The sequence below is a fragment of the Nannobrachium achirus genome (genome assembly GCF_963921795.1).
Source record: "Nannobrachium achirus genome assembly, chromosome: 21".
Lineage (NCBI taxonomy): Eukaryota > Metazoa > Chordata > Actinopteri > Myctophiformes > Myctophidae > Nannobrachium > Nannobrachium achirus.
This window is the reverse complement of record NC_137828.1, coordinates 1,209,739-1,232,947: the sequence shown is the minus strand read 5'-3', so window position 1 is coordinate 1,232,947 and position 23,209 is coordinate 1,209,739. Positions and strand designations below refer to the sequence as shown.

The following is a 23,209-nucleotide window of genomic DNA, read 5'->3' as shown; positions in this document are numbered from 1 at the left end:
ATCCCTATGGAATCTATGGCATGCATGTGCAAATAAAAAATACATTTGAAATATTGATTTGATGCTCATATTAACATAAGAAAATCTGCAAAGTAAATCATTACCAAGAAATGTCTTCACCAATGTGTTTCTAAAGGTGTGTAATAATATGTACTAAAAGGTTGAAATTCAACTCCCGGGGGAAACCTCATAAAAAAATAAATTAAAAAAAAGATTTGTGTTTGTGTAACACTTTCTAAGCCGGGCCGTACTTGCCCGTACTTGTCCGGACCACCCAGTGCGCCGCTCGTACTTTCCCGGACTTTTGATATAAATGATAATTATCAAAAAAAAAACGATCGGCCGTTGTTCTCTGGGTCTTCTTGGATCCATCTGAAAGGGTTAAAATTTTCTCCCCCCTCCTTTCTGGAAGTGGGTGTACTCCTCGTAGTTTCCAGCAGGCCGCGCCGTTCACTTACATTCTAGCCGCATGGTTGGCTCAGCAACTCCTCCTTCACTCCACGGGGCAGAGTATCAACAACAACCTCAACCACCATGACTGGATTACAAGCGTCTAGGTTTCTGTACGTGGACCGCGGACTCAATCACGCTCGGGCGCCGCTTCCCTATCGCTCTTTTCCCTGCTTCGCCGCACGGAAACGAATGGAGGAGATCTCCCTGCTGCGTCCCCAAAGTAAGAACGTCGACCTCTGCAGGATCAATATACACGCTGTACCGAGCACTCCATTACGTGTTGTTATCATGTGGGCTTTGTTTTTTTTAAACATGTTTATAAATAAATAGCATATTTGTTCGGCAGAACCTCTGTTCAGGGGTTTCTGGGGGGGCTGGGAAAGTGTCATGTGAGGGGTCAAACTAGGGGTTTTTCATGATGCTGAATCCATTGCAAGCATTTGTTTTGCACCAAAAACATTCTGTGGGCTACAAATGGCCCCTACAAAACGGTGAAAAGTGATGATTCATCACTAAACCATCGTTTTGTGGGTCCATTTTTAGCCCAAGGAATGTTTTTCGTGTATTTTTTTCCTGTATAGTAAAGTTAATGGGACACAAACACGAATCAGTTTTTTTTATGAGGTTTCCCCCAGGAGTTGAATTTCAACCTTTTAGTACATATTATTACACACCTTTAGAAACACATTGGTGAAGACATTTCTTGGTAAAGATTTACTTTGCAGATTTGTCAAATATCTTATAAAATCCCCTTACTAATAGGAAGTATTACATTTGTTTTTAATTGCAAAAAAACCTGGGGGTCCCCGGCCCGGTGCTCTAACCTCTGCCGTGGGCCCAGCTGGTGTGCAGGGAGGTGACAGGAACACAGTATCCTGTCTGAGGACGTTGGGACAGCAAGGACAGACAGGAGGACCAGTCCTCTACGCTACGCACAGGACAGTCCTCTAGAGACGTTACCATGTCCCCTACAGACATACCCCTGGGCCCGTCCGCTGGAGACCCCTGGTGGAGGAGAGAGGTACTACATGTTAAGTACATCATTCTTCCACTCTTTTCAGAAACAGGAAAACCAACAGATAAGTAAAGTGTTGTCAGAGTGTGAACGAACACATTCCATTCATCACCGCATGGCTTCAGAGCCAAGATATAACACATAAATAAAGTTTAAGCTGCCTTAGTTGAGAAATTCACACAAATTAAATATTTCACTTGAATTTATGATATGTAATATGTTCCACACGCCGTGCAGTGATTAAGAGCTCTGGTACTTGTACACTCCTTGGCTGCCAAACCACAACCTCAACCCCTCATTTCTCACATGCCACCATCAGGTCCATTCTTGCAAAACACATTTTTGGATAACCTGACTGCGCCAGATGATAGCAGCAGTGCATACCGCTCTGCTTACCATCATCTGGGACTGCTCGGGCAGACCCCATGTAAGGGGCGGGCCATTTTTTCAAATTCTTTAGCAGGTGATTGGATGGGGCCGTCTGTCTATCACAGTCTGGGAGTGCCAACTCCAACCACTCATATTGGCCTGTCTGCATGACGTTGCACCCAGACTCCGCCTCCTGGGTTTCCACGTGGTCTGCAGTCAGACTCTATTGGCTCAGAGCCGCTCAGAGCCCGCCCGTAGCTGCCGCTGATTGGTCCGGCCCGGGGCTTTACGAGCGTTATCACCCCCCCCGAGAGATCTCAGATGGTAAAGTAGGGCGGTAGCCTACGCACTACTGCCACCATCTGGCGCAAGTCAGGTTCATTTTTGGACACTGCTCCTACAGATGTTGCCCTAAAATCACACAAAGCGGTACACAGTATCTCTACAGTCATGTCATCAACATGGATCTGTCCCATTTCCCATATTCCCTCCTGATTGGCTACCATCGCCTTCTAAAGTTTGTGTATGAGGAAGTCAGTCAGGGGAGTCTTACTGGTTGTAGAAAGTAGCATTTCTTTTCTCTTCATAAAGTGTTTCTGCTCTGCTCCAGTGAAGTGCAAGACAAGTGTTTTTAAATCATTCATGAAATCCACAGACACACTTCAACCTCTCCCACTCCCAGCATGTCTGTTCTCCACCATGTGCTTCACTGCATCGTGTTTAGAAGTGTAGTAGTAATAATAATGACTGCTGTAATAATGTGGAATGCTCTCCCAGAACACCTGAGAGCTCCTCAGTCCCCCAATGGTTTTAAAAATGGACTAAAAACATTTCTTTATAGCAAAGCATTTTTAAAATTATTCTAGTTGTTTTTTATCTTTGCCCTGATTTTAGTCCCATGTAAATTACTGATTGCCTTTATGTGCTGTTTTCTTTATGCATTTTCTTTTCTTCTTTGCCTTTGTAGCACTTTGAGATTCGATTGATTACTCACGCAATGGAGACTTGAGTTCAATAATATTTTTTGGGTATTTGTCGCATTACTAAGACAAAAATGTGATTATAATGAATTTAACTCCAAATTTACCTCCAATGCAACAAAAAAACAAAAATATTATTGAACTCAAGTCTCCATTGCGTGAGTAATCAATAGAAAACAAGTCATTTTGGGGGTGAACTACTCCTTTAAGAAGCTCTATAGAGGTGAGTTTTTAGGAGGGATTTAAAGCGAGGAAAAGAGTCAACAAGCCTTATCTCTTCGGGCAAGGCGTTCCAGAGCTTTGGGGCTCTGAAAGCAAAGGCATGTTCGCCTCTTGTTTTATAGTGCGTCTGGCCCAAAAAATGGCGGACAGTCCCTCTCACCCCCTCCACGAGGAGTTTGAGCTTCTCCCATCGGGGAGGCGGCTCAGAGTCGTGCGGTGCAAGTTGCAAAGGACCAAGAAATCTGTTGTGCCCCATGCCATCACCCTCCTAAACAAGAAGAAGGGGGGTAGATAGGTGAATGAACTTTTAGAATTTGGAATGAACTTTTAGAATTTTGGAATTGGACAATTTCCAGGTGGATTTGTTTTATTGCTGGCCTTGTGTTGTGTGGTAGTCTGTATGTGTCTGTGTTTTTATTGTGGTGTATTTGTTTTTAGTAGGCACTGTATGCACATTACAACAAATTTCTGTGTAAACAGACAATAAACTGACTTGAACTTGAACTTGAATTGCAGGCTGGAACGATCAGCAGGCAGATCTGCCTGAGGATCTGAGTTCACGGGACGGAACATAAGGGTCTGAAATGTAGGACGGTGTAAGGCCAGATATGGCCTTGTAGGCGATAAGTTACATTTTAAAATCAGTTCTAAAAGCGATAGGCAAGCAGTGCAGCGAAGCTAGTATGGGTGCTATACTGTATGTAGATGTGTTATTGCGACTGTCAGGTACACATCGCTACACAGTATGTCTACACTCATGTCATCAACGTGGATCTGTCCCATCTAGCGCCACCATCAGGACGATTTTTTCAAACACATTTTTGGACACTACTCCTACACGTTTTGCCCTAAAATCACGCTGCGACCTGACGGTCACTTATCTCACGATTAGGGAGTCTTACTGGTTATTTCTGATGTTCCTATGTAACTCTGTGCAGTTGTGATTAAGGAGAGATATTCATTATGATTAGGAAAACACAAACAAACAAACATTATATAAGTTGAAATATGGAAATGTAAGGTTTGTGCTGTAGACAGAGCAAACCTTATGATTATCAATGAGTTGTTGTTGTTGACTTGGAGAGTCATGGAGAACAGACAGGCTGGAAGTGGAGTGGTTGAAAGTGTGTCAGTGGGTTTCATGAATGATTTAAAAACCCTTTCCTGACGCTTCACTGAGCAGAGGAGAAACACTGTATGACAGAACAGAAAGACGGCACTGATGGAAGAACTCATTTGTTGTATTGTTGTTGATATTCTGACAGTGTTGATTTAGTCGACTAAAACTATGACGAAAAATGTTTTGTCGACTGCGTTTTTTTCACTGACGAAAACTAAGTAAAAACTAAATAAAAACTAAGCTGTGATGACTAAAACTAAGACTAAATATATTGACAATTTTGTCAACAAAATAAAAACCAGACTAAAACGTTAGGGAGGGACTGGTGGAGAAGAGAGTCATTTTATGTTTGGTTGCTCTCAGGTGTTGCGTGACGAAAATAGCAGATCTACAAGCTCACAACGCGTCGCAGCGCAACACGTTGTGAGCTTGTAGATCTGCAATTTTCAGCACGCAACCAGGTGTAAAATCAGTCATTACGATGCCATCAAGGCCCTCCAAAATACATTTCAGTTGACTAAATCAACTGTAGATTTAGCCGCCTAAAAACGTATGATATTTAGTCGACTAAAATTAGACTAAAACCAAAACTTTTCAGGTGACTAAATTATGACTAAAACTAAATGACATTTTATTCAAAAGACTATGACTAAAACTAAATCTAAATTTGCTGTCAAAAACAACACTGTCATTATCTTGCTTATTATATTGATGTATTATCTGCTTATTGTAAGTCGCTTTGGATTAAAAGCGTCTGCAAAATTCCTAAACTGTGCTCAATTATTGTACTAAAAGGGATATTTCGGAAAAATTGCCACCATGAGGCCGGTTCTTGCTAAACTCATTTTTGGACACTGCTCCTACAGATTCTGCCCTAAAATCACACAAAGCGGTACACAGTATCTCTAAAGTCATGTCATCAACATGGATCTGTCCCATTTCCCATATTCCCTCCTGATTGGCTACCATTGCCTTCTAAAGTTTGTGTATGTGACCTGACGGTCGCTTATCTCCCGATTAGGGAGTCTCAAGCCCGTATCAGAGTCGGGTCCCCGTGTAGTCTTTTTGAGTCGTAAAACTACAACGTTAACGCTCAAAAAGACTACACGGCACTACACCGCGGTGGGCTTTACTGGTTTAGTTGTCCATTCAGGCTTTTGCATTACAGACAGTTGCATTAATTGATTATTATTATTAATATTTTTTTATGTAAAAAATTAAATGGACTGACCTCCATGACCTCTGTCACCAGAGCTCCTGCTCCGGTGTAGTAAACAGGAAACAGGAAGACAGGCAACAGGAACAGGAAACACAACGCTGCCACGCAGAGGACGAAGTTATGCCACACTCCTAGAGACACACACACACACACTCACACACACACACACACACACACACACACACACACACACACACACACACACACACACACACACACACACACACACACACACACACAGAGCACAAAGTTATCCAACACTCCTGGACACAAAGAAATACGTATGTGTAAAATACCGTGGACTTTGCTTTACCAAAAGACGTACACATTTGAAACTTGGAGATACGAGGTTTCTGCCTGACAGTGACAATATTTTAGTGATTATGTTGTGAGGAAAACGTTGAGATAACAGCCATTTTGGTTAGAACTGACTGAAAATATGTTTGTACTTCAAGTTTAAAATGATACTAAATATTTTTTCAAGTGTCCAAATATAAACCCAAATATTATCAAATTATCTCGCGGCACCCCAGGGTGCCCCGTCACCCACTTTGAAAACCCCTGTCCTAGGGGTCCACATACCCCCTGTTGAGAACCCCTGCTGTGACCATTCAGAGCAGAGACACACTGAGGTACAGGGGTCTCTGCTGCCCTCTGGTGGAGGTCAGCTCTAACATCAAGCAGCAGGGTTACTACAGTTCATCCAGTGAGCTTCATCTTACTTGAACCGTCGTGCTTGTAGATCTACTATTTATAATCTTACCAATGCAACGAGGATTGAACCCATGGCCCACGGCTCAGTGGTACAACACAACAACCGTTTCCACCCGTGACATCATCGTTTGACAGATTTTTTTTAAACAATATTTTTGAAAAAAAATATTTATATTTTTATTATCACGAGAACAATGGCTTCCACTTTAACATTGCAACTTTTCAGTAATAGAAAACCTGCAGTTTCTATAAGCTGGGATTCCCCATTGATGATGTCACCGGTAGAAGGATTTGACCCACCCACAGCTCTCCTATGAGACCCAAACTGAGTAGAAAAAAATGGTGATATTTTATCATGAACATTAGTGACAAGTGAGGACCTATTATATGTGTCCCAGCACGGCTGACGGCTAGTCATTGATTTTTTTATTTTATTTTCATTTAAAAAGAAAAAAAGTAATTTCAGCTGTGGTCTAAAGTAGTGGCTTCCAAAATGACTGCCCCTGTGTCACACTCAGTCACATATGAAGATAGGTTGAAAAGTGGTGAACTACTACTTTAAGTAATAAGTAATAAAAACGTCCTCAGGGGTTGGTATTGTCTTGTTTTGTCTTGTATTGAGTTGTTAAAATCAAACAGCACGAGTTACGTTGCGTCATATTGTAAAAATCACACAGAACTCAGAGGTTGGTATTATGTTGTATTATGTTGTATCGTATCATATCGTCACTGTCGGGCAGAAACCTTGTATTTCCAAGTTTCAAATTTGTAATTTTTTTTTTCACAAAGTAAAGCCCTGCTTCATCATACAAGGCCGTCACACAAAACTAGTGAAAACAGCAGATCTACAAGCACACAACGCCTCGCGCCGCGAGGCGTTGTGTGCTTGTAGATCGGCTGTTTTCAATAATTTAAATCATTTTTAAAATGATAAACACAATACTGGCTTTCAAGCAGTTTCAAGGGGCACACTTGACCCTTCTCAGGGGCACACCAAAGGTCCCCAGGCACAGTGGTTGAGAAACACTGGTTTAGGGGGCGGCATAGCTCAGGGGTAGAGAAACCGAACCATTTACCATTTTATTACCTTTGTGGTTTTATAGAACAAATATCCATCTATTATTTCCAACCGCAATCTTGTGTAAAAGCCAGGCGTATCTCTAAGTTTGTCCTTTGTAAAAGAGTTAAAGAGGTACTCCACCACTTTTCAACCTATGTTCATATAATTGGTCCTCACTCAAAAATAGCTTTTTTCTTTTTTTTCTCAGAGGGTTGTGGGCAGGTCAGAAACCCATCGTCTTGTGACATCATCGATTGCCAATCCAGCTTATAGAAACTGCAGGCTTTCTATTCCTGAAAAGTTGCAATTTTAAAGTGGAAGCCATTGTTCTCGCGATAATAAAAATCTAAATATTTTTTTCAAAAATATTGATTAAATTATTTTTTTGGAAAATTATGATGTCACAAGACGATGGATTCTGAACATCCCACAGCTCTCCTAGGAGACTTGGACTGAGTAGAAAAACATTAGTGAGGACCTATTATATGAAGACAGGTTGAAAAGTGGTGAACTACTCCTTTAAGTATTTCCCATGAAAGCTCCTCAGAGGTTGGTGTTGTATTGTGTAGTATTGTAAGAATCAAACAGAACTCAAAGGCTGGTATTCTGTTGTATCTATCGCAGTGTTTCTCAACCTTTTTTCTGCATGGGCACACCTTTCATGTCCCAAGAAACCATGGGCACACCAACATAATATCGTCACTGTCGGGAAGAAACCTCGTATCTCCAAGTTTCAAATGTGTAAGTTTCTTCACAAAGCAAAGCCCTGCTTAATCAGACAAGGCCGTCGCACAAAAGTAGTGAAAACAGAAGATCTACAAGCACACAATGCCTCTCTGTGCGAGGCGTTGTGTGCTTGTAGATCGGCTGTTTTCACTAGTTCAGTTAATTTTATTTAACGATAAAAACAAACGGTTTTGGACGTACAAGGTTTCCCCCCGACAACGACGATATGGTATGGTATGGTATTACAGGGCTGCCCAAAAGGTAGATGGTGATCTACCAGTAGATCACCAAGGGTGTGCAGGTAGACCACATGACATGCCTCTAAAAATATATCATTAAAATATAAAAAGAATATGTCAATATGACATCAAGAAGGGCCTGTCAGCTCCCTTCATGGCTTCTAAAGTAGGCAAACCTCCAATGCAATACTTTGTTCAAGAGTCAGTAGCATTACAAAGAACCCCAAAACCTACCACTTCCATACAGAATGAGATGAAGACATTTCCCCCAGTATTTCCCATTTATTTCCCCCTTACAGTAAGTGTGTTTGTCTAAAATGTAACGCCAAAATGTGCTGCTATTCCAAAGCCCCCCTCAGGCCCTCAGCTAAAACATTTTGGATGGGTAGATCATGTTGAGCTGGTCATTTTAAAAGTAGATCTCACATCAAAAAAGTGTGGGCACCCCTGATATAAACCCACCAGAACAGAACTGTACCTGCACAGAAGATGCGTAGCTGCTGGGTTGGGGAGATGAGGTTGAGGTGAGTGGTGAACAGATCTACAAACGCTCCAGGGTAGAGGACGAAGATAAACACCCCAAAACCATTCACTCTGACCTGCTCTCTGTGGGGGGGGACAGAGAGAGAGACGCGCGCAGAGAGAGACGCACACACACACACACACACACACACACACACACACACACACACACACACACACACACACACACACACACACACACACACACACACACACACACACACACGTTGTGTTGTGGGGAGAAGTCACTCATGCAGAACAGTCAACAGCTCCACGGACGCTCCGGTTACTTAGACCGACTAGAGAGCAGGACAGCCACTAAACATGACCAGAGCATGGGAGCAGAAAAGACAGGGCCTGAACACTCATTTTTGACGGCTAGTTTGTTGGAAATGTGAACATTTGTAGCTGTAAATGTGCCATGAAGTTGTGGAATCTTTATCATTTTTACACCTCTAAATGCTAGTTTAAACTTTTGTTATCACAATTCACATCCTCACTGCAGTCATCTCTCTCCGGGCGACATACAGAGAGTACAGTAGAGTACAGTAGAGTACAGTAGAGGTGTGGCGATATGTCATCAACAATATTAGCCAAACAGAGCCTGGTTTACCTCGTTACTTTGTGTCATAACAGCTCTAGCATCTGAACACACATTAACACTCACCTACCCTCAATGACCACATTGTAACGTCTTGTGTTTTTGAGTGTGCGCGTGTGTGTGTGTGTGCGTGCGTGCGTGCGTGCGTGCGTGCGTGCGTGCGTGTGTGTGTGTGCATGCAGTACCTCAGAGCGGCCACCGCGTGTCCCAGTTCATGGATGACTCCACTCAGCAGCAGAGCAGAGAAGAAGTATCCCAGCTGACTGGTGGGTAGGTTGACCCCCGGGACCTAGAGGTCATCACAGAGAACTACAATAACCATCTACACATCATATAGGACTACAATAACCATCTACACATCATATAGGACTACAATAACCATCTACACATCATATAGGACTACAATAACCATCTACACATCATATAGAACTACAGATCCCAGCTGACTGGTGGGGAGGTTGACCCCAGGAACCTAGAGGATTGATTGATTGATTGATTGATTGATTGAAGTATATATCAGTAGTTTGCATAGGAAAAGGTAGTTTCATGACAGTACAGTTCACAAATGTTTGCAATGGATTCATGTTACTCACATGTTACTTAACTCATTAAATGCCCTTTTCTAGGTGGCCGCCAAGTACCAGGATGCCACGTTCCTAAATTTCTAGTGCACAGATCAATTTTTAGTGCACGGATCGTGCACGCCCATGCATATAAAAAAATATATAAAATATATTTATAGTGCAAATGCTTCAACTATTTAAAACAGAAGATATACAAGCTCACAGTGTGGCTGCGAGCTTGCTTGTATATCTGCTATTTTTAGATCGGCTATTTTTTAGCAAAGACATTTGATAGAGAGTATGTATATTATAAGTACCTTTTACCAGTTATAGAGGGTTTAAATGGTACCAGAATATGCAGCTCTGCAAATAAAAGGTGAATTGATCCCAGTGCATGACGGAGGACGATATCACCATAAATTAAATCTCAACGATTATCATGAGTGATTTTTATCACAATAAACAATAATATCGCTTATTGTCCCATTCCTAACACACACACACACACACGCACGCACGCACGCACGCACGCACATGCACATACACTAGGGCATTCACCAAATATTCGAATATTCGAATATCAAAGTCACTATTCAACGTTGTTCACCAAAGTCGAATATTCACTTATTTTTATTTTTTATTGTTTTCTCATTAAAAAAATATAAAATCTATAGTTTATAAAGCTTGGCTAGATAGGAAGTCATAAGAATGAGATGTCAATGCCCCTTGTGGATGAATTTGTTAATGCTCTATACCAGGGGTTCTCAAACCTTTTTAGGCCGTGACCCCCAAAATAAACATATTTGAACTGGGGACCCCCACCCTGACAAGCACTTGGAATGGTAGCTATTACATTTAATGTGACTCGGTTCCACAGATAAATATTTGCGAGACGTTGTGAGCATGTAGATCTGCTATTTTCACAATGTTGGCCTCTTGCTTACTTAATATTTGACAGTTTGTCCAGTCCTGTCCAATATTCCACTATTTGAATACTTTGAGGTTGAATAATTAGAATACTAAAAATCACTATTCGTGAATGCCCTAAACACACACACGCACACACACACATGCACACGCACGCACGCACGCACACACGCGCACACACACACACACACACATACACACACACACACACACACACACACACACACACACACACACACACACACACACACACACACACACACACACACACACACACACACACACACACACACACACAGGGCAGTGTGCACGTACACACACACACAGGGCAGTGTGCACGTACCACCACTTGCAGCGTCTGCTGGCTGCTCATGAGGGGGCCATCTGAGGTCATCTGGGCCACGGTCTGCTGCAGGGTTCTGACCAATAGGATGACAGAACCAACCATGGAGACCATCCCGAAGAGAAGACCACTGGAGAACCTGGTAGAACATCACATTATACTGTATATGAGACCAGTAGAACCACTAGAACTAGACCACTAGACCAGTAGAACCACAGAACCCACCATGGAGACCACCCCGAAGAGCAGACCACTGGAGAACCTGGAGAATAATATCATGTATATGTATAGTTTAAGTGTATAGAGGGTATCTGCACATTTCTAAAGTGACAATTTAAGGACTTTTTAATACCTCTAAAATTACAAATTAAACATTGGTCAAATTGTCAAATATTAGAGGCAGATATTGATCTGCCTCTAATTTCTACATGATCTACAGTACACGCTCACAACGCCTCGCGTTGTGAGGCGTTGCTCGTCAGGGTGGGGGGTCCCCAGTTAAAATGTGATTATTTTGGGGGTCGCAGCCTGAAAAGGTTGAGAACCACTGATATAGAGAAGGTAAAGGGTGGTCTTATAGGAGGTAAATGAGGAAGGGTCTTATGTAAAGTGAGTGGAGGTCTTAAAGGAGGTATAAATGAGGAGGGTCTTACCACAGGTACAGCAGGTGAGGGTTGTTCCAGGCCTAGTATGGTTAGGTAAAGGGGTTGTCTTATGTAAAGTGAGGAGGGTCTTACCACAGGTACAGCAGCTTAGGGTTGATCCTGGCGCAGTAGGCAAACAGAGGGTTAAACATGGTGGTCTGCCATCGCAGGTGGAACGGAGCCAACATCAGACCTCGAGCGGAGAGCCAGGTGTCGTATTTATTACGATATGCTGTAGAAGACTGGAGAATAACAGACACAATGTTAACAATAATAGTATTAATATCTATTCTAAAACAGCTAGTTCCATTCCTTGATTCTGATTGGCTGGTTGCCGTGGTATATCTGAGACTATAACGCACACCTTGAATCAGTTTATATCAAACCCAGGTGTGTTATTTCTTTCCACAGTGTTCCACAGTGCACCAATTATCTGCACCTGTGTTGGGAAGCTGGGAAATACTTTCTTGTAGCTGGGAACTACTTTCTTGCAGAGCAGACCTTATAGTGAATTATTAGTGAAATAGAACAGTTTTAATATTGGTACATTTATTTTAGAAAAGCAATAAGCCACGCGAGGCCGTAGGGAGGCGTAGGGAGACACTCGGCGCCTCTCAGCCGGTGTAAAATACCAGGTAACCACTCGCCTTGCGTGGCTTATTGCTTCAGTATACAATAGAGGACTGGAGAACAACAGACACAATGTTAACAACAGCCAGGTCTCACCATAAGCTGTACTAGAAGACAGGAGAAACAACCAGACATGCAAACGGCCCAGACAAAACCCAGAGGTGAAAAGGGGGACAAAACATCATCAGATCTGCACCATTCAAAACAGAGATTTTGGCCAAAAAGCTACAAGTGTAGCAGACACAATGTTACTGCCTGGACAGCCACCATTCACTCATTACCATGTGTATGAGCACCTCTAGGGCCTGTCACCATTATGACGATTGATTGTCACTCAAATAATTTAGTCGGGGGTGTTATGGATATTTCGCGCTAATCAGTCTAAAAGTAAAAAATGTTGCACAGATGTAGCTCAGGGCATGGTCTAATGATTTAGCTAGGGCGCCCGAGTCGGCGACCTTCGGGGTCCCAGAAAACGATGGTTTAGTGATGAAAAGTGACGAGTCATCACTTTTCAGAGTTTTGTGGGTGTTTTCTGGAGCTGTGGCGACCCCGAAGGTCACCGACTCGGGCGCCCTAGCTAAATCATTAGAGCATGCCCTGGGCTACATCTGTGCAAAATGTGGCGCTTTTAGACTGATTAGCATGAGAAAAAAACCCTAAGGCCTCCGACTGACATGAATGCTCACCCATATATGCATCGTTTTCTGAGGCCATTTCTAGCCCAAGGAATGTTTTTTGTGCAAAACAAATGCTTGCAATGGATTCAGCATCATGACGAACCCCTAGTTAGACCCCTCACATCCTACTTAAACTTAAATTTTCCTCTTGTATTGAAAGTCGATGGGAGGCCAACTTGATTTGGCCGCTGTGGCGACCCCGAAGGTCGCAGACTCGGGCGCCCTAGCTAAATCATTAGAGCAAGCCCTGGGCTACATCTGTGCAAAATGTGGCGCTTTTAGACTAATTAGCATGACATTACTATGTCATCTCCCTAACGCCCCCGACTAATTGCAATTAACGATTTAATTGTGTTTGTGTCGTTGACAATTACATTTCTGTTTGGCTCGTAAGCTTTGATATTGAAAACCTAAATATTCAAAGAAATGACTGACATATTGTATCTGACAACTTTATACTTTAAAAAGAACATTGATAGTGGAAATGGCCGATCTACAAGCTCAAGACGCGTCGCATCGCCAGGAATTGTGAGCTTGTTGTAGATCATCTATTTCCACTATTTTTGAAAATATATGAAAATGATTCAACATGGAAAAGATTATAACAAAATAATTGGGATTATGTCACATAATTGCGATTAGACGCTAATGTAATAATTGTGACAGGCATCTCGATGTCAAATTGGTTATTTAGTCCAAAAAGTATCAATACTGCAATGTCAAAGTAAGTACAAAAGAATTTATATCAAAATCTAATCAAAGTACCAAAAGTAGTTCTCATTATGCAGAATGTCCCATTTTACACGTTTTAATATGTATAAAATGCCTAAAACAGATAGATCTGATATTGTCAAATGGACAGAATGTATAGGGACTGATGTGGTTTATGGATGTTTTGTAATACTAACACAAATCTACCAAGTAAGTTTACACATATTTGTGGTGGAGTTAAAGTACAATATTTGCCTCAATAATAAAAGGCCTCAAAATGTAGTCAAGTACAGCACTTGAGTAAATGTACTTAGTTACATTAAACCAGTGGTTCTCAACTGGGGACCCCCAAAATAATCATATTTGAACTGGGGACCCCCCCACCCTGACTAGTGCTACGAGTTGAGGCATTACATTTTTTATAACACGGTTCTATTGTGAAAATAGCAGATCTACATGTTCACAACGCCTCGCGATGCGAGGCGTTGTGAGCATGTAGATCTGCTATTTTCACAATTTCTGCCTCTAATATTTGACAACTTCACCAATGTTTAATTTGTCATTTTAGAGGTATTAAAAAGTCCTTAAATTGTCACTTCAGAAATGTGCAGATACCCTCTATACACTTAAACTTTATGTTGGTTTGTTTACTGTTGAGAGAGAAAACAATATTGCACATTAAGTTAATCATCTGGGGGACCCCCCAAAATAATGTGGGGACCCCCCTGGGGGTCCCGACACATTTAGTAGAAATGGTGTAAATGTTTAAAAGCATTACTTAAAAAACATTCTCCAGATATGTGTTTATGTTTAAAATGTTGAAATAATAAGTATCCAGTCCAGTTTGCATACATATCATGTTACTCTCTGCAGTAGCAACTAGCTAGCCAAACATACAGCTTCAAGAGTCTTGGATCATCCTCAAAATATTATTTGCACTTTCTACCTTTTTGATCCGTACATCTACATAATCGTTCAGATATTAAATATAAAGTGCTTAACTCATGACCAAAGATGTTACAATCATGTCCGGACCCTCAGAATCACCCTTATATTCCGTATTGTCAAATAAAAAGGCATTTTAATCCGCTCGGTAGCCATGTTCTCTTTTGCTTTCAACCACGCCACCCTATCGGCTGGGAGGTGTACTGCACTCTGATACAATATAACTCAAGGAGTGCAAATGGCCACTGATCTGATTAAAATGATTTTTATTCAACAATACGGACTAAACGGTTACTTCTGGGGGTCCGTACAGCATCCTAACACCCGTGGCCGCGGGGTCCGAGCTTTATTTTTAATATCTGAAGGTTTTTGTAGATGTGGGGACCAGAAAGAGAGAAAAGCTAACGATTTGTTGAAGATAAACCAAGACGTTGGTGATTGACAGATGATCCAAGGCTACTCTGCTGCTAACAAACATTAAACACACTAAAACATTAAACTATGAATTAACACAATATTTAAGTGTGTATGCGTGCGTGCATGTATGTGTATGTGTGCGTGCGTGCGCGCACCTTGAGCAGCGTGTCGGTCAGGTACACAGTGCACCAAACCACCAACACACACACCAGCAGCGGCACGGGGATCATTGTGGTGGTGGTCAGGGGGTCCGCGGACCACCGGCACCGTGGTGCTCTCAGGAGGAGGAGGCCGGGGAACAGAGGCTGCAGGGCGGCCTTACATCTGCGGCATGACCGCTGTCTGGGGGTCCGCGGACCACCACCGTCTCCTGGTGGTATAGCCTATCTATGGTCTCTCTTGGTTTTCTGGGGGTCCGTGCAGTGCAGTGGTCCTCTTGATGTGCTGGGCTGCTGGGGGGCCGCGGGGACCATCAGATGTTGATGTTACGGCCTCCTGGGGGTCCCTGGTCCTTGTGGGGGTCCCTGGTCTCGGGTCTGTGGTCCTATATGGGGGTCCTTGCCTGGGGGTCCGCGGAGCAGCGTGTGTGTGTGTGTGTGGTGTTGGATCATTGATGTGCTGCTGTTGACAACATGACGACGTCAGCATTGTGCGACAGAGGAGAGCAGAGCAGGGTTGCCAGATGCTGAGAGAGAAACAAGCAGCCTTGAATTTATTGTCTCCACCAGCCGAAGGCATGGGGGAGAGTATGTTTTCCCCTCCGTCCGTCCGTCCGTCCGTCCGTCCGTCCGTCCGTCCGTCCGTCCGTCCGTCCGTCCGCCCGTGTGTCCTCGCAGTTTGTGTGCACCTAATCTCAGTCGCCGTTGGCCCGGTCGCTGCCAAAGTGAGCACACACACTCCCTGGATGCCAATCTAGAACCTCTGCCCTAAATTTTTCAAATGGGCCTTTTCTAGCGCCACCAAGTGGCCGATGTTCGCAAAACACATATCTGTGCACTACTCTTACAGATTTTGTCCAAAAATCCTACAAATCGGTAGGCAGTATCTCGACAGTCATGTGATCGACACGGCTCTGTCCGATTTTGCATATTCCATCCTGATTGGCTAAGATTGGCTTCCAAAGTTTGTAGGATTGAGCCGTTTTGAACAAAATGCCTCAAATCCCAAACGCAAAGTGCAATTGTCATGAAATCGCGCATACACGTTCCCACTAGGTCGAGGAAGAAATGCCACTTCAAATTTTTTAAATCAGCCTCATGTTGGCGCTATAACAGGCCGATTTGTGGTTTTACCTATAACTCCACCGATCAGTTTCAAACTTTGTAAGCGCACTCCCTAGAGGCCAAGGAAAAACCCTTTCCCTGCATTTTTCACATCAGCCTTTTATAGCGCCACCAGGAGGCCGACTTATGTAAAACACAATTTTTCCTATTATTCCTTGAGATTTTATCCAAAAATCATGCAAATCGGTACACAGTATCTCTATAGTCATGTGATCAAGTCCGATGCGACTGATATTTCATATTCCATCCTAATTGGCTAATATTAGCTTCCAAAGTTTGCGGGATTGCTCCATTTTTGAACAAAATGCCTCAAATCATCAACGCAGCTTGCGATTACCGTGACATTTGCCACACATGTTCCCACTATGTCAAGGAACAAATGCTACCCTTTTCATGTTGGCCTGTTATAGCGCCACCAACAGGTAGACTTTAGCAAAACACATTTTTGGAACACAATGCCTCAAATCATGCATGCAGCGTCCGATTGCCATGAAAGGTCCAAGGTGAAGAACATATGCCAGCCTTTTTATTTTGGCCTATTATACAGTAGCACCACCAGGACGCCTGGCCTGGTGGAGACCTGTGCTCGGAAGAGCACTGCTTCTAGTTTATTATGCAGTGGTGGGAAAAGTAAATGTTTTACTTAAAGGGGTACTGTCACTTTAAAAAGTAATCTTAAAATATACGTTAATATGTTTATGATGTCATTGTGGGAATACGCAATTATAAGACAATCAAATTAATTGGCTGTACTTGGACTACTTACTGTACTGTACTGTGATGTTGGGGGGCGAGGGGCAGATTACACTGTGACATGAGTTTCAGACTGTTTCAGACCGTTTTCAGAGAGACCACCTGAACTACTGTATCATACTATTAGAATTCCGGGGTCGTGTCAGCGGGCCTTTAAGTAAAAGTATCAATAGGCCTACTGCGATGTAGAAATACTCTACAAGTAGAAGTTAAAAAATTCTAAATGTACTTGAGTAAAAGTATGAAAGTATTGGCATCAAAATGTACTTAAAGTACTAAAAGTAAAAGTACTCATCATGAAGCCCAATCTTCTGTTTCATGTTTTCAATTTGTATGAAATGATTTGAAAATAGCCGAAGTCTAAATGGGTAATGTGTTTGTAATACCCTAATATTTAAAATCTACAAAGTAACTAAAGTTTTCAAATAATTGTAGTGAAGTAAAAGTACAATATTTGGATCTGAGATGTAGTGGAGTAGAAGTGAAAGTATTGTACATTGGAAATACTCAAGTAAAGTACAAATACCTCAAAATTGTACTTAAGTAAGTTAATTAAATGTACTTAGTTATGTTACACCACTGTATAATTTATATCTATAATATTGGAAAATAGCAGATCTACAAGATCACAATGAAAAAAAAAAAAAAAAGTGGAAACTTTTTAACAACACAAATCTTGCACTGCTCTCAGTAGTTATAGCAAGGGTCTTCAACGGGGGTCCGGGACCCCTATGGGGTCCTCAGAGTTACTACAGGGGGTCCTCCAAATCTTTGTGTGATAGAAACTTGTTTTCTCCTTAACCATCTTGATTCCTATAGCCTAAATCCATATTATATTCTTAGAACTTTAGACAAAAAATAGCCAATCTACAAGCTCACAACGCCTCGTGCTGCGAGGCGTTGTGAGCTTGGCTGTGTTCAACTAAGTAGGCCTACAGAGTGAAAGGTCAAGTTTATTAAGTATTGACAGAAAGTGGTTACATTTCTGAAAACACAAATTGACATGAATACAACATACACTGATGATTATTATATCTTTATTAATGCAACAGGTGTGTTAAATTATCACCAGTCGTTCGTTACAAGAATAAAAGGTTACATTTATAACGCTAAGAAATAAGCCGATGCTACCCATGTGTGGTAGATCAACCACCAGAGGTCGCTATTATCAACCTTTTAATACATTTTGCAGCAAAACCCAACTCAAAGCTCAGCGTGTGGAGCTGATGTTGAACCACAAGAGGGCGACACTGGGCCGTTGTCCTGTCTGAGGGACACATCCGAGGGCTTTTGATTGATTGATTGAAGACTTTATTGTCAGTTTGCATAGGAAAAGGTACAGTTTCATGACGGTACAGTTCACTGGTACAAGGTCTAATGAAAGGAGATCCATGAAAAGACTAAGCTTATTTCCACAGGAAACCATTTAAGTATCTCATATAACATTGAATGACAGACAAATAGAACACAGTACTATGCAGTAGATATGTAAAGAAAAGAAAAATGAGAGAACAAAATAAAAAGAGTCTAAACAAACAGTAAGTAGGGGGAGGGTATAGGGTTGGGCTAGGTTCGTTTTTTTTTTTTTACCAGTTGCGAACGGCTGCTGCCTGTAAGTGGTTTTTCAGGGCAATTTTAAATGATGCTAGTGATCCACACTCCTTTATGGCCTTCGGTAAGGCTTTCCACATTTTGGTGGTATAGCAGAAAAAAGAGTCTGACCCTTTGTTGGTTTTGACTGGGTTGAAAGTGATCTGTGGCGCTGCCTCTGGTGTTGTAATTATGGACATCCTTAAAGGGGAAGACCACCCATTTTCAATATTGAAATATGTCATTAATATACCTTAGAGGAGTTGTGTGGAAATAGAAAAAAAGTTCCCCCCCTTCTGTGTTACCTAGAACTGGAGGATTGATTTTGGGGTTTGTATTGTAAAGTACAATGTGTGATGTCATCAAGTTGTACTTTACAATACAAACCCCAAAATCAATCCTGCAGTTCTAGGCAACACAGAAGAGGGGGAACTTTTTTACTATTTCCACACAACTCCTCTAAGGTATATTAATGACAGTTCAATATTGAAAATGGGCGGTCTTCCCCTTTAATGTTTATAAAGTATTTTGACAGGTACTTGGGTATCATAGTGGTGTAGTGTATCTTGTACACCAGGCCCATTGCAAGTTGCTGTACTCTGTCATCTCTGAGCCACCCCACTTTATGCAGGTCGCATCCGAGGGCCCTGTGGGCTTGTAGATCGGCTATTTTATGACCGCATAAATGAACCTGTAGAAAGTGACTTTAAATGAACGGTTGTGAAGTAAACTAGTATTTATATTATATTAGATTATACTATACTATATATTATTATACTATATTATATACTAATACCAAAGGAGTCAGCTTAGGTGGTTCGGGCATCTAGTACGGATGCCCCCCGAGCGCCTTCCTAGGAAGGTCCTCGATGTGCGTCCCACTGGGAGGAGACCCCGTGGCAGACCAAAGACCAGATGGAAGGATTATATCTCCAGACTGGCCTGGGAACGCCTCGGTATACTCCCAGAGGGAGTGGAGGAAGTTGCGCAGGATAAGGAAATCTGGAAGTCTCAGTTGGAACTGTTACCCCCGCGACCCGATTCCGGATAAGCGGTTGAAGATGGATGGATGGATGGACCATACTATACTATCTTAAACTACTGATATAAACTATAAACTAGTGGTTATATTATATTAGATCAGGCCTACTATTGATTGATTAATTGAAGACTTTATTGTCAGTTTGAATAGAAAAAAAGTACAGTTTCATGACGGTACAGTTCCCTGGTACAAGGCAAACTAAAAGGAGATCCTAGAAAAGACTAAGTATATTTCCATAGGAAACCATTGAAGTATCTCATATACGGTAACATTGAGGGTCAGGTCTATTTATTTATGAGCAACTTTCATATTGTGATCTTAACTTGTGAACCAGGGCTACAGTAGTCTGGCTGCCAACAGGGCTTTCTTGGCTTAAAGGAGTAGTTCACCACTTTTCAACCCATCTTCATATAATAGGTCCTCACTAATGTTCATAATGAAATAGTGCCATTTTTTTCTACTCGGTCCAAGTCTCCTAGGAGAACTGTGGGAAGTTCAGAATCCATCGTCTTGTGACATCTTATAAAATAAATAATTAATCAATATTTTTGAAAAGAAATATTTAGATTTTTATTATCGCGAGAACAATGGCTTGCACTTTAACATTACAACTTTTCAGGAATAGAAAGCCTGCTGTTTCGATTAGCTTGGATTCCCAATCGATGATGTCACAAGACGATGGGTTTCTGACCTGCCCACAGCCCTCCTCTGAAAAAAAAATGGCCTAAAATGTTGTCTACATACATTCATGAAACAACCTAGCTGCTGGCCGCCTGTCAGCACTGAGCAATTTCTTTTATATTGGGTAACAGTTTGGGCCCCATTCACTTACCAGGGGTCTTCAACAGGGGGTCCAGGACCCCTAGGGGGTCCTCAGAGTTACAGGGGGTCCTCCAAATCTTCAAGTGATAGAAATGTTTTTTTTCTCCTTTTTTATATGAACTACTTGTCTTGAACACTAGCGTCCATATTTGGAGAACTTTAGCCAAAAAAAGCAGATCTACAAGCTCACAACGCCTCATGCTGCAAGGTGTTGTAGATCGGCTATTTTCGGCAAAAAGCGTTGGTGTAGAGGGGAAAAGAGCAGACTAAGTACAGAGTGAAAGGTCAAGTTTATTAGGTAATGATGGTTCAAGTGGTTAAATATCTGAAAACATAAATTAACATGAATCCAAAATACACTGATGATTGTGCTGTCAAACTATGAAACTATATTTCCCCCCACACAAGTGACAGACCGCTCAACCAAAAAAAGGATCTACTGTATGTTCCCCACCAAAAAAAAGGTATATGTTCCCAACTCGCAAGAAATGGTGGGACATCTGGGCACTAAGAACATGTGGGCATTCTGGGCAATCCTAATTTAGGTGCCCTTAGTGCCCAGGTGTCTCCACCCCTAAGTGCCCACTTGTCTAGGTGCCCACTCATCCAAATACCCACATGTCCCTATTGCCCAGATGTCCAGGTGCCCACTCGTCCAGATGCCCAGACATAACAAAAGTATGGTGTCCAGATGTCCCTAGTGCCCCCTGTCCCAATAGTATTCATAATCTCTCCCCATTATTGGGTGTTTTGAGTTGTTATTAATAATTAGAAATGAATGTTTCCTGCATTTTTGGATGAGAGGGGAACATAGAACCTTTTTTAAGTTGAGCGGGGAACATAGAACCTTTTTTAAGTTGAGAGGGGAACATAGAACCTTTTTTAAGTTGAGCGGGGAACATAGAACCTTTTTTAAGTTGAGCGGGGAACATAGAACCTTTTTTAAGTTGAGCGGGGAACATAGAACCTTTTTTTGTCAGGGTAAGTGGGGAACATAGAACCGGAACATAGAACCTGGGGAACATAGAACCTGGGGAACATAGAACCTTTTTTTGTCAGGGTAAGTGGGGAACATAGAACCTGGGGAACATAGAACCTGGGGAACATAGAACCTGGGGAACATAGAACCTGGGGAACATAGAACCTGGGGAACATAGGACCTGGGGAACATAGGTACGGTCCCTTTTTGATTACCTTTGCAGTCATCTTTTTGCTGGATAGATTAACCTCAAGGACTCAACCCAAGAGGTTAATTGAGTTGTTTCGTGTTATTACAGACTCATACATTTGCCACAAGGAAACACATACAGTCCAGTCATAAAGGAATATGTGGATCACTAGCATCCTTTAAAATCGCCCTGAAAAACCACTTACAGGCGGCAGCCATTCACAATGACAAATGACAAAACCCTGGAAATAACAAACCTAGCCCAGCCTCCCCTGACCCCTCTTTGTATTTATCTACTGTATGTTTGCACTGTTTTTTTTAGTCTCTTTTTTATTTTATTTTATCCTGACTATATCTACTGCATAGTACTGTGTTCTATCCGTCTGTCATTCAATGTTATATGAGATACTTCAATGGTTTCCTGTGGAAATAAGCGTAGTCTTTTCTAGGATCTCCTTTTAGTTGACCTTGTACCAGTGAACTGTACTGTCATAAAACTGTACCTTTTAGTTGACCTTGTACCAGTGAACTGTACCGTCATGAAACTGGACCTTTTAGTTGACCTTGTACGAGTGAAGTTTAGGTTTAGGTTTATTAGTCACATGCATATCCATACAGGTAAGTACAGACATACAATGAAATGCTTGTGCCAGGAGCACTCTCAGCCTTATTACACACAAAAACATCAACCCACAACAACAAGACAACAACAAGTCACCCAAGACAACCCAAAAACAACAAAAACCATACAGTGTAACAGTGTACAGTTTAAAAACTGCATACAGTGCACATGACTACCTAGGTCTCGCTTTCATCTCTTCGTTAAGCAACCTGATTGCTTGAGCATAAAAACTATTACTGAGACGGGTGGTGTGCGATGAGATGCTCTGATAACGTTTTTTGGATGGGAGGAGATAGAACAGGGAATGGGCGGGATGACTGCTGTCCTTTAAGATGTTCTCTGTCTTTTTCTTACAGCGTGTGTTATAGATTGTGTGTAGCTGTGGTAATTCTGTGCCAATGATTTTGGCAGCTCTCTTCACAATTCTCTGTAACTGTTTACTGTCTTGAACAGTCACGTTACCAAACCACACTGTGATGCATCCTGTCGAAACACTTTCTATGGTACAGCGATAGAAATTTACAAGAGCCTTGGTGCTCAGGCCAAATCTCCTGAGGCGCCTCAGAAAGTACAATCGCTGCTGCGCTTTCTTAAGGATACCTTTGCTGTTTAGAGACCATGTGAGTGAGTTTGTTATGTGAACACCCAGGAATTTGAAACTGTCCACTATGTCTACAGGTGAACCATTTATGGTTAAGGGACTGTGATTGACTTTAGACTTCCTAAAGTCAACGATGATCTCTTTTGTTTTACTAACATTTAGAGAGAGATTGTTATTCTGGCACCATAGGGTTAGCTCTTCAATTTCCCTGAACTGTTCCGTCATAAA

General features: G+C 42.0%; 1 protein-coding gene across 1 annotated transcript in view; it reads right to left on the bottom strand.

The window, feature by feature from the left end:
- Positions 1–15,721, bottom strand: part of mbtps2 (membrane-bound transcription factor peptidase, site 2) — a 32,898-nt gene extending 17,177 nt beyond the window's left edge. The window contains exons 1-7 of the mRNA XM_080751906.1: positions 15,256–15,721; positions 11,811–11,959; positions 11,074–11,212; positions 9,426–9,529; positions 8,596–8,723; positions 5,391–5,509; positions 1,278–1,458 (exon numbers count right to left, since the gene is read on the bottom strand). Coding sequence (XP_080608032.1) covers positions 1,278–1,458; positions 5,391–5,509; positions 8,596–8,723; positions 9,426–9,529; positions 11,074–11,212; positions 11,811–11,959; positions 15,256–15,330 — 895 coding nt within the window. The 5' untranslated portion in view covers positions 15,331–15,721. The remainder of the gene's footprint in view (positions 1–1,277; positions 1,459–5,390; positions 5,510–8,595; positions 8,724–9,425; positions 9,530–11,073; positions 11,213–11,810; positions 11,960–15,255) is intronic.
- Positions 15,722–23,209: the final 7,488 nt, after the last annotated feature.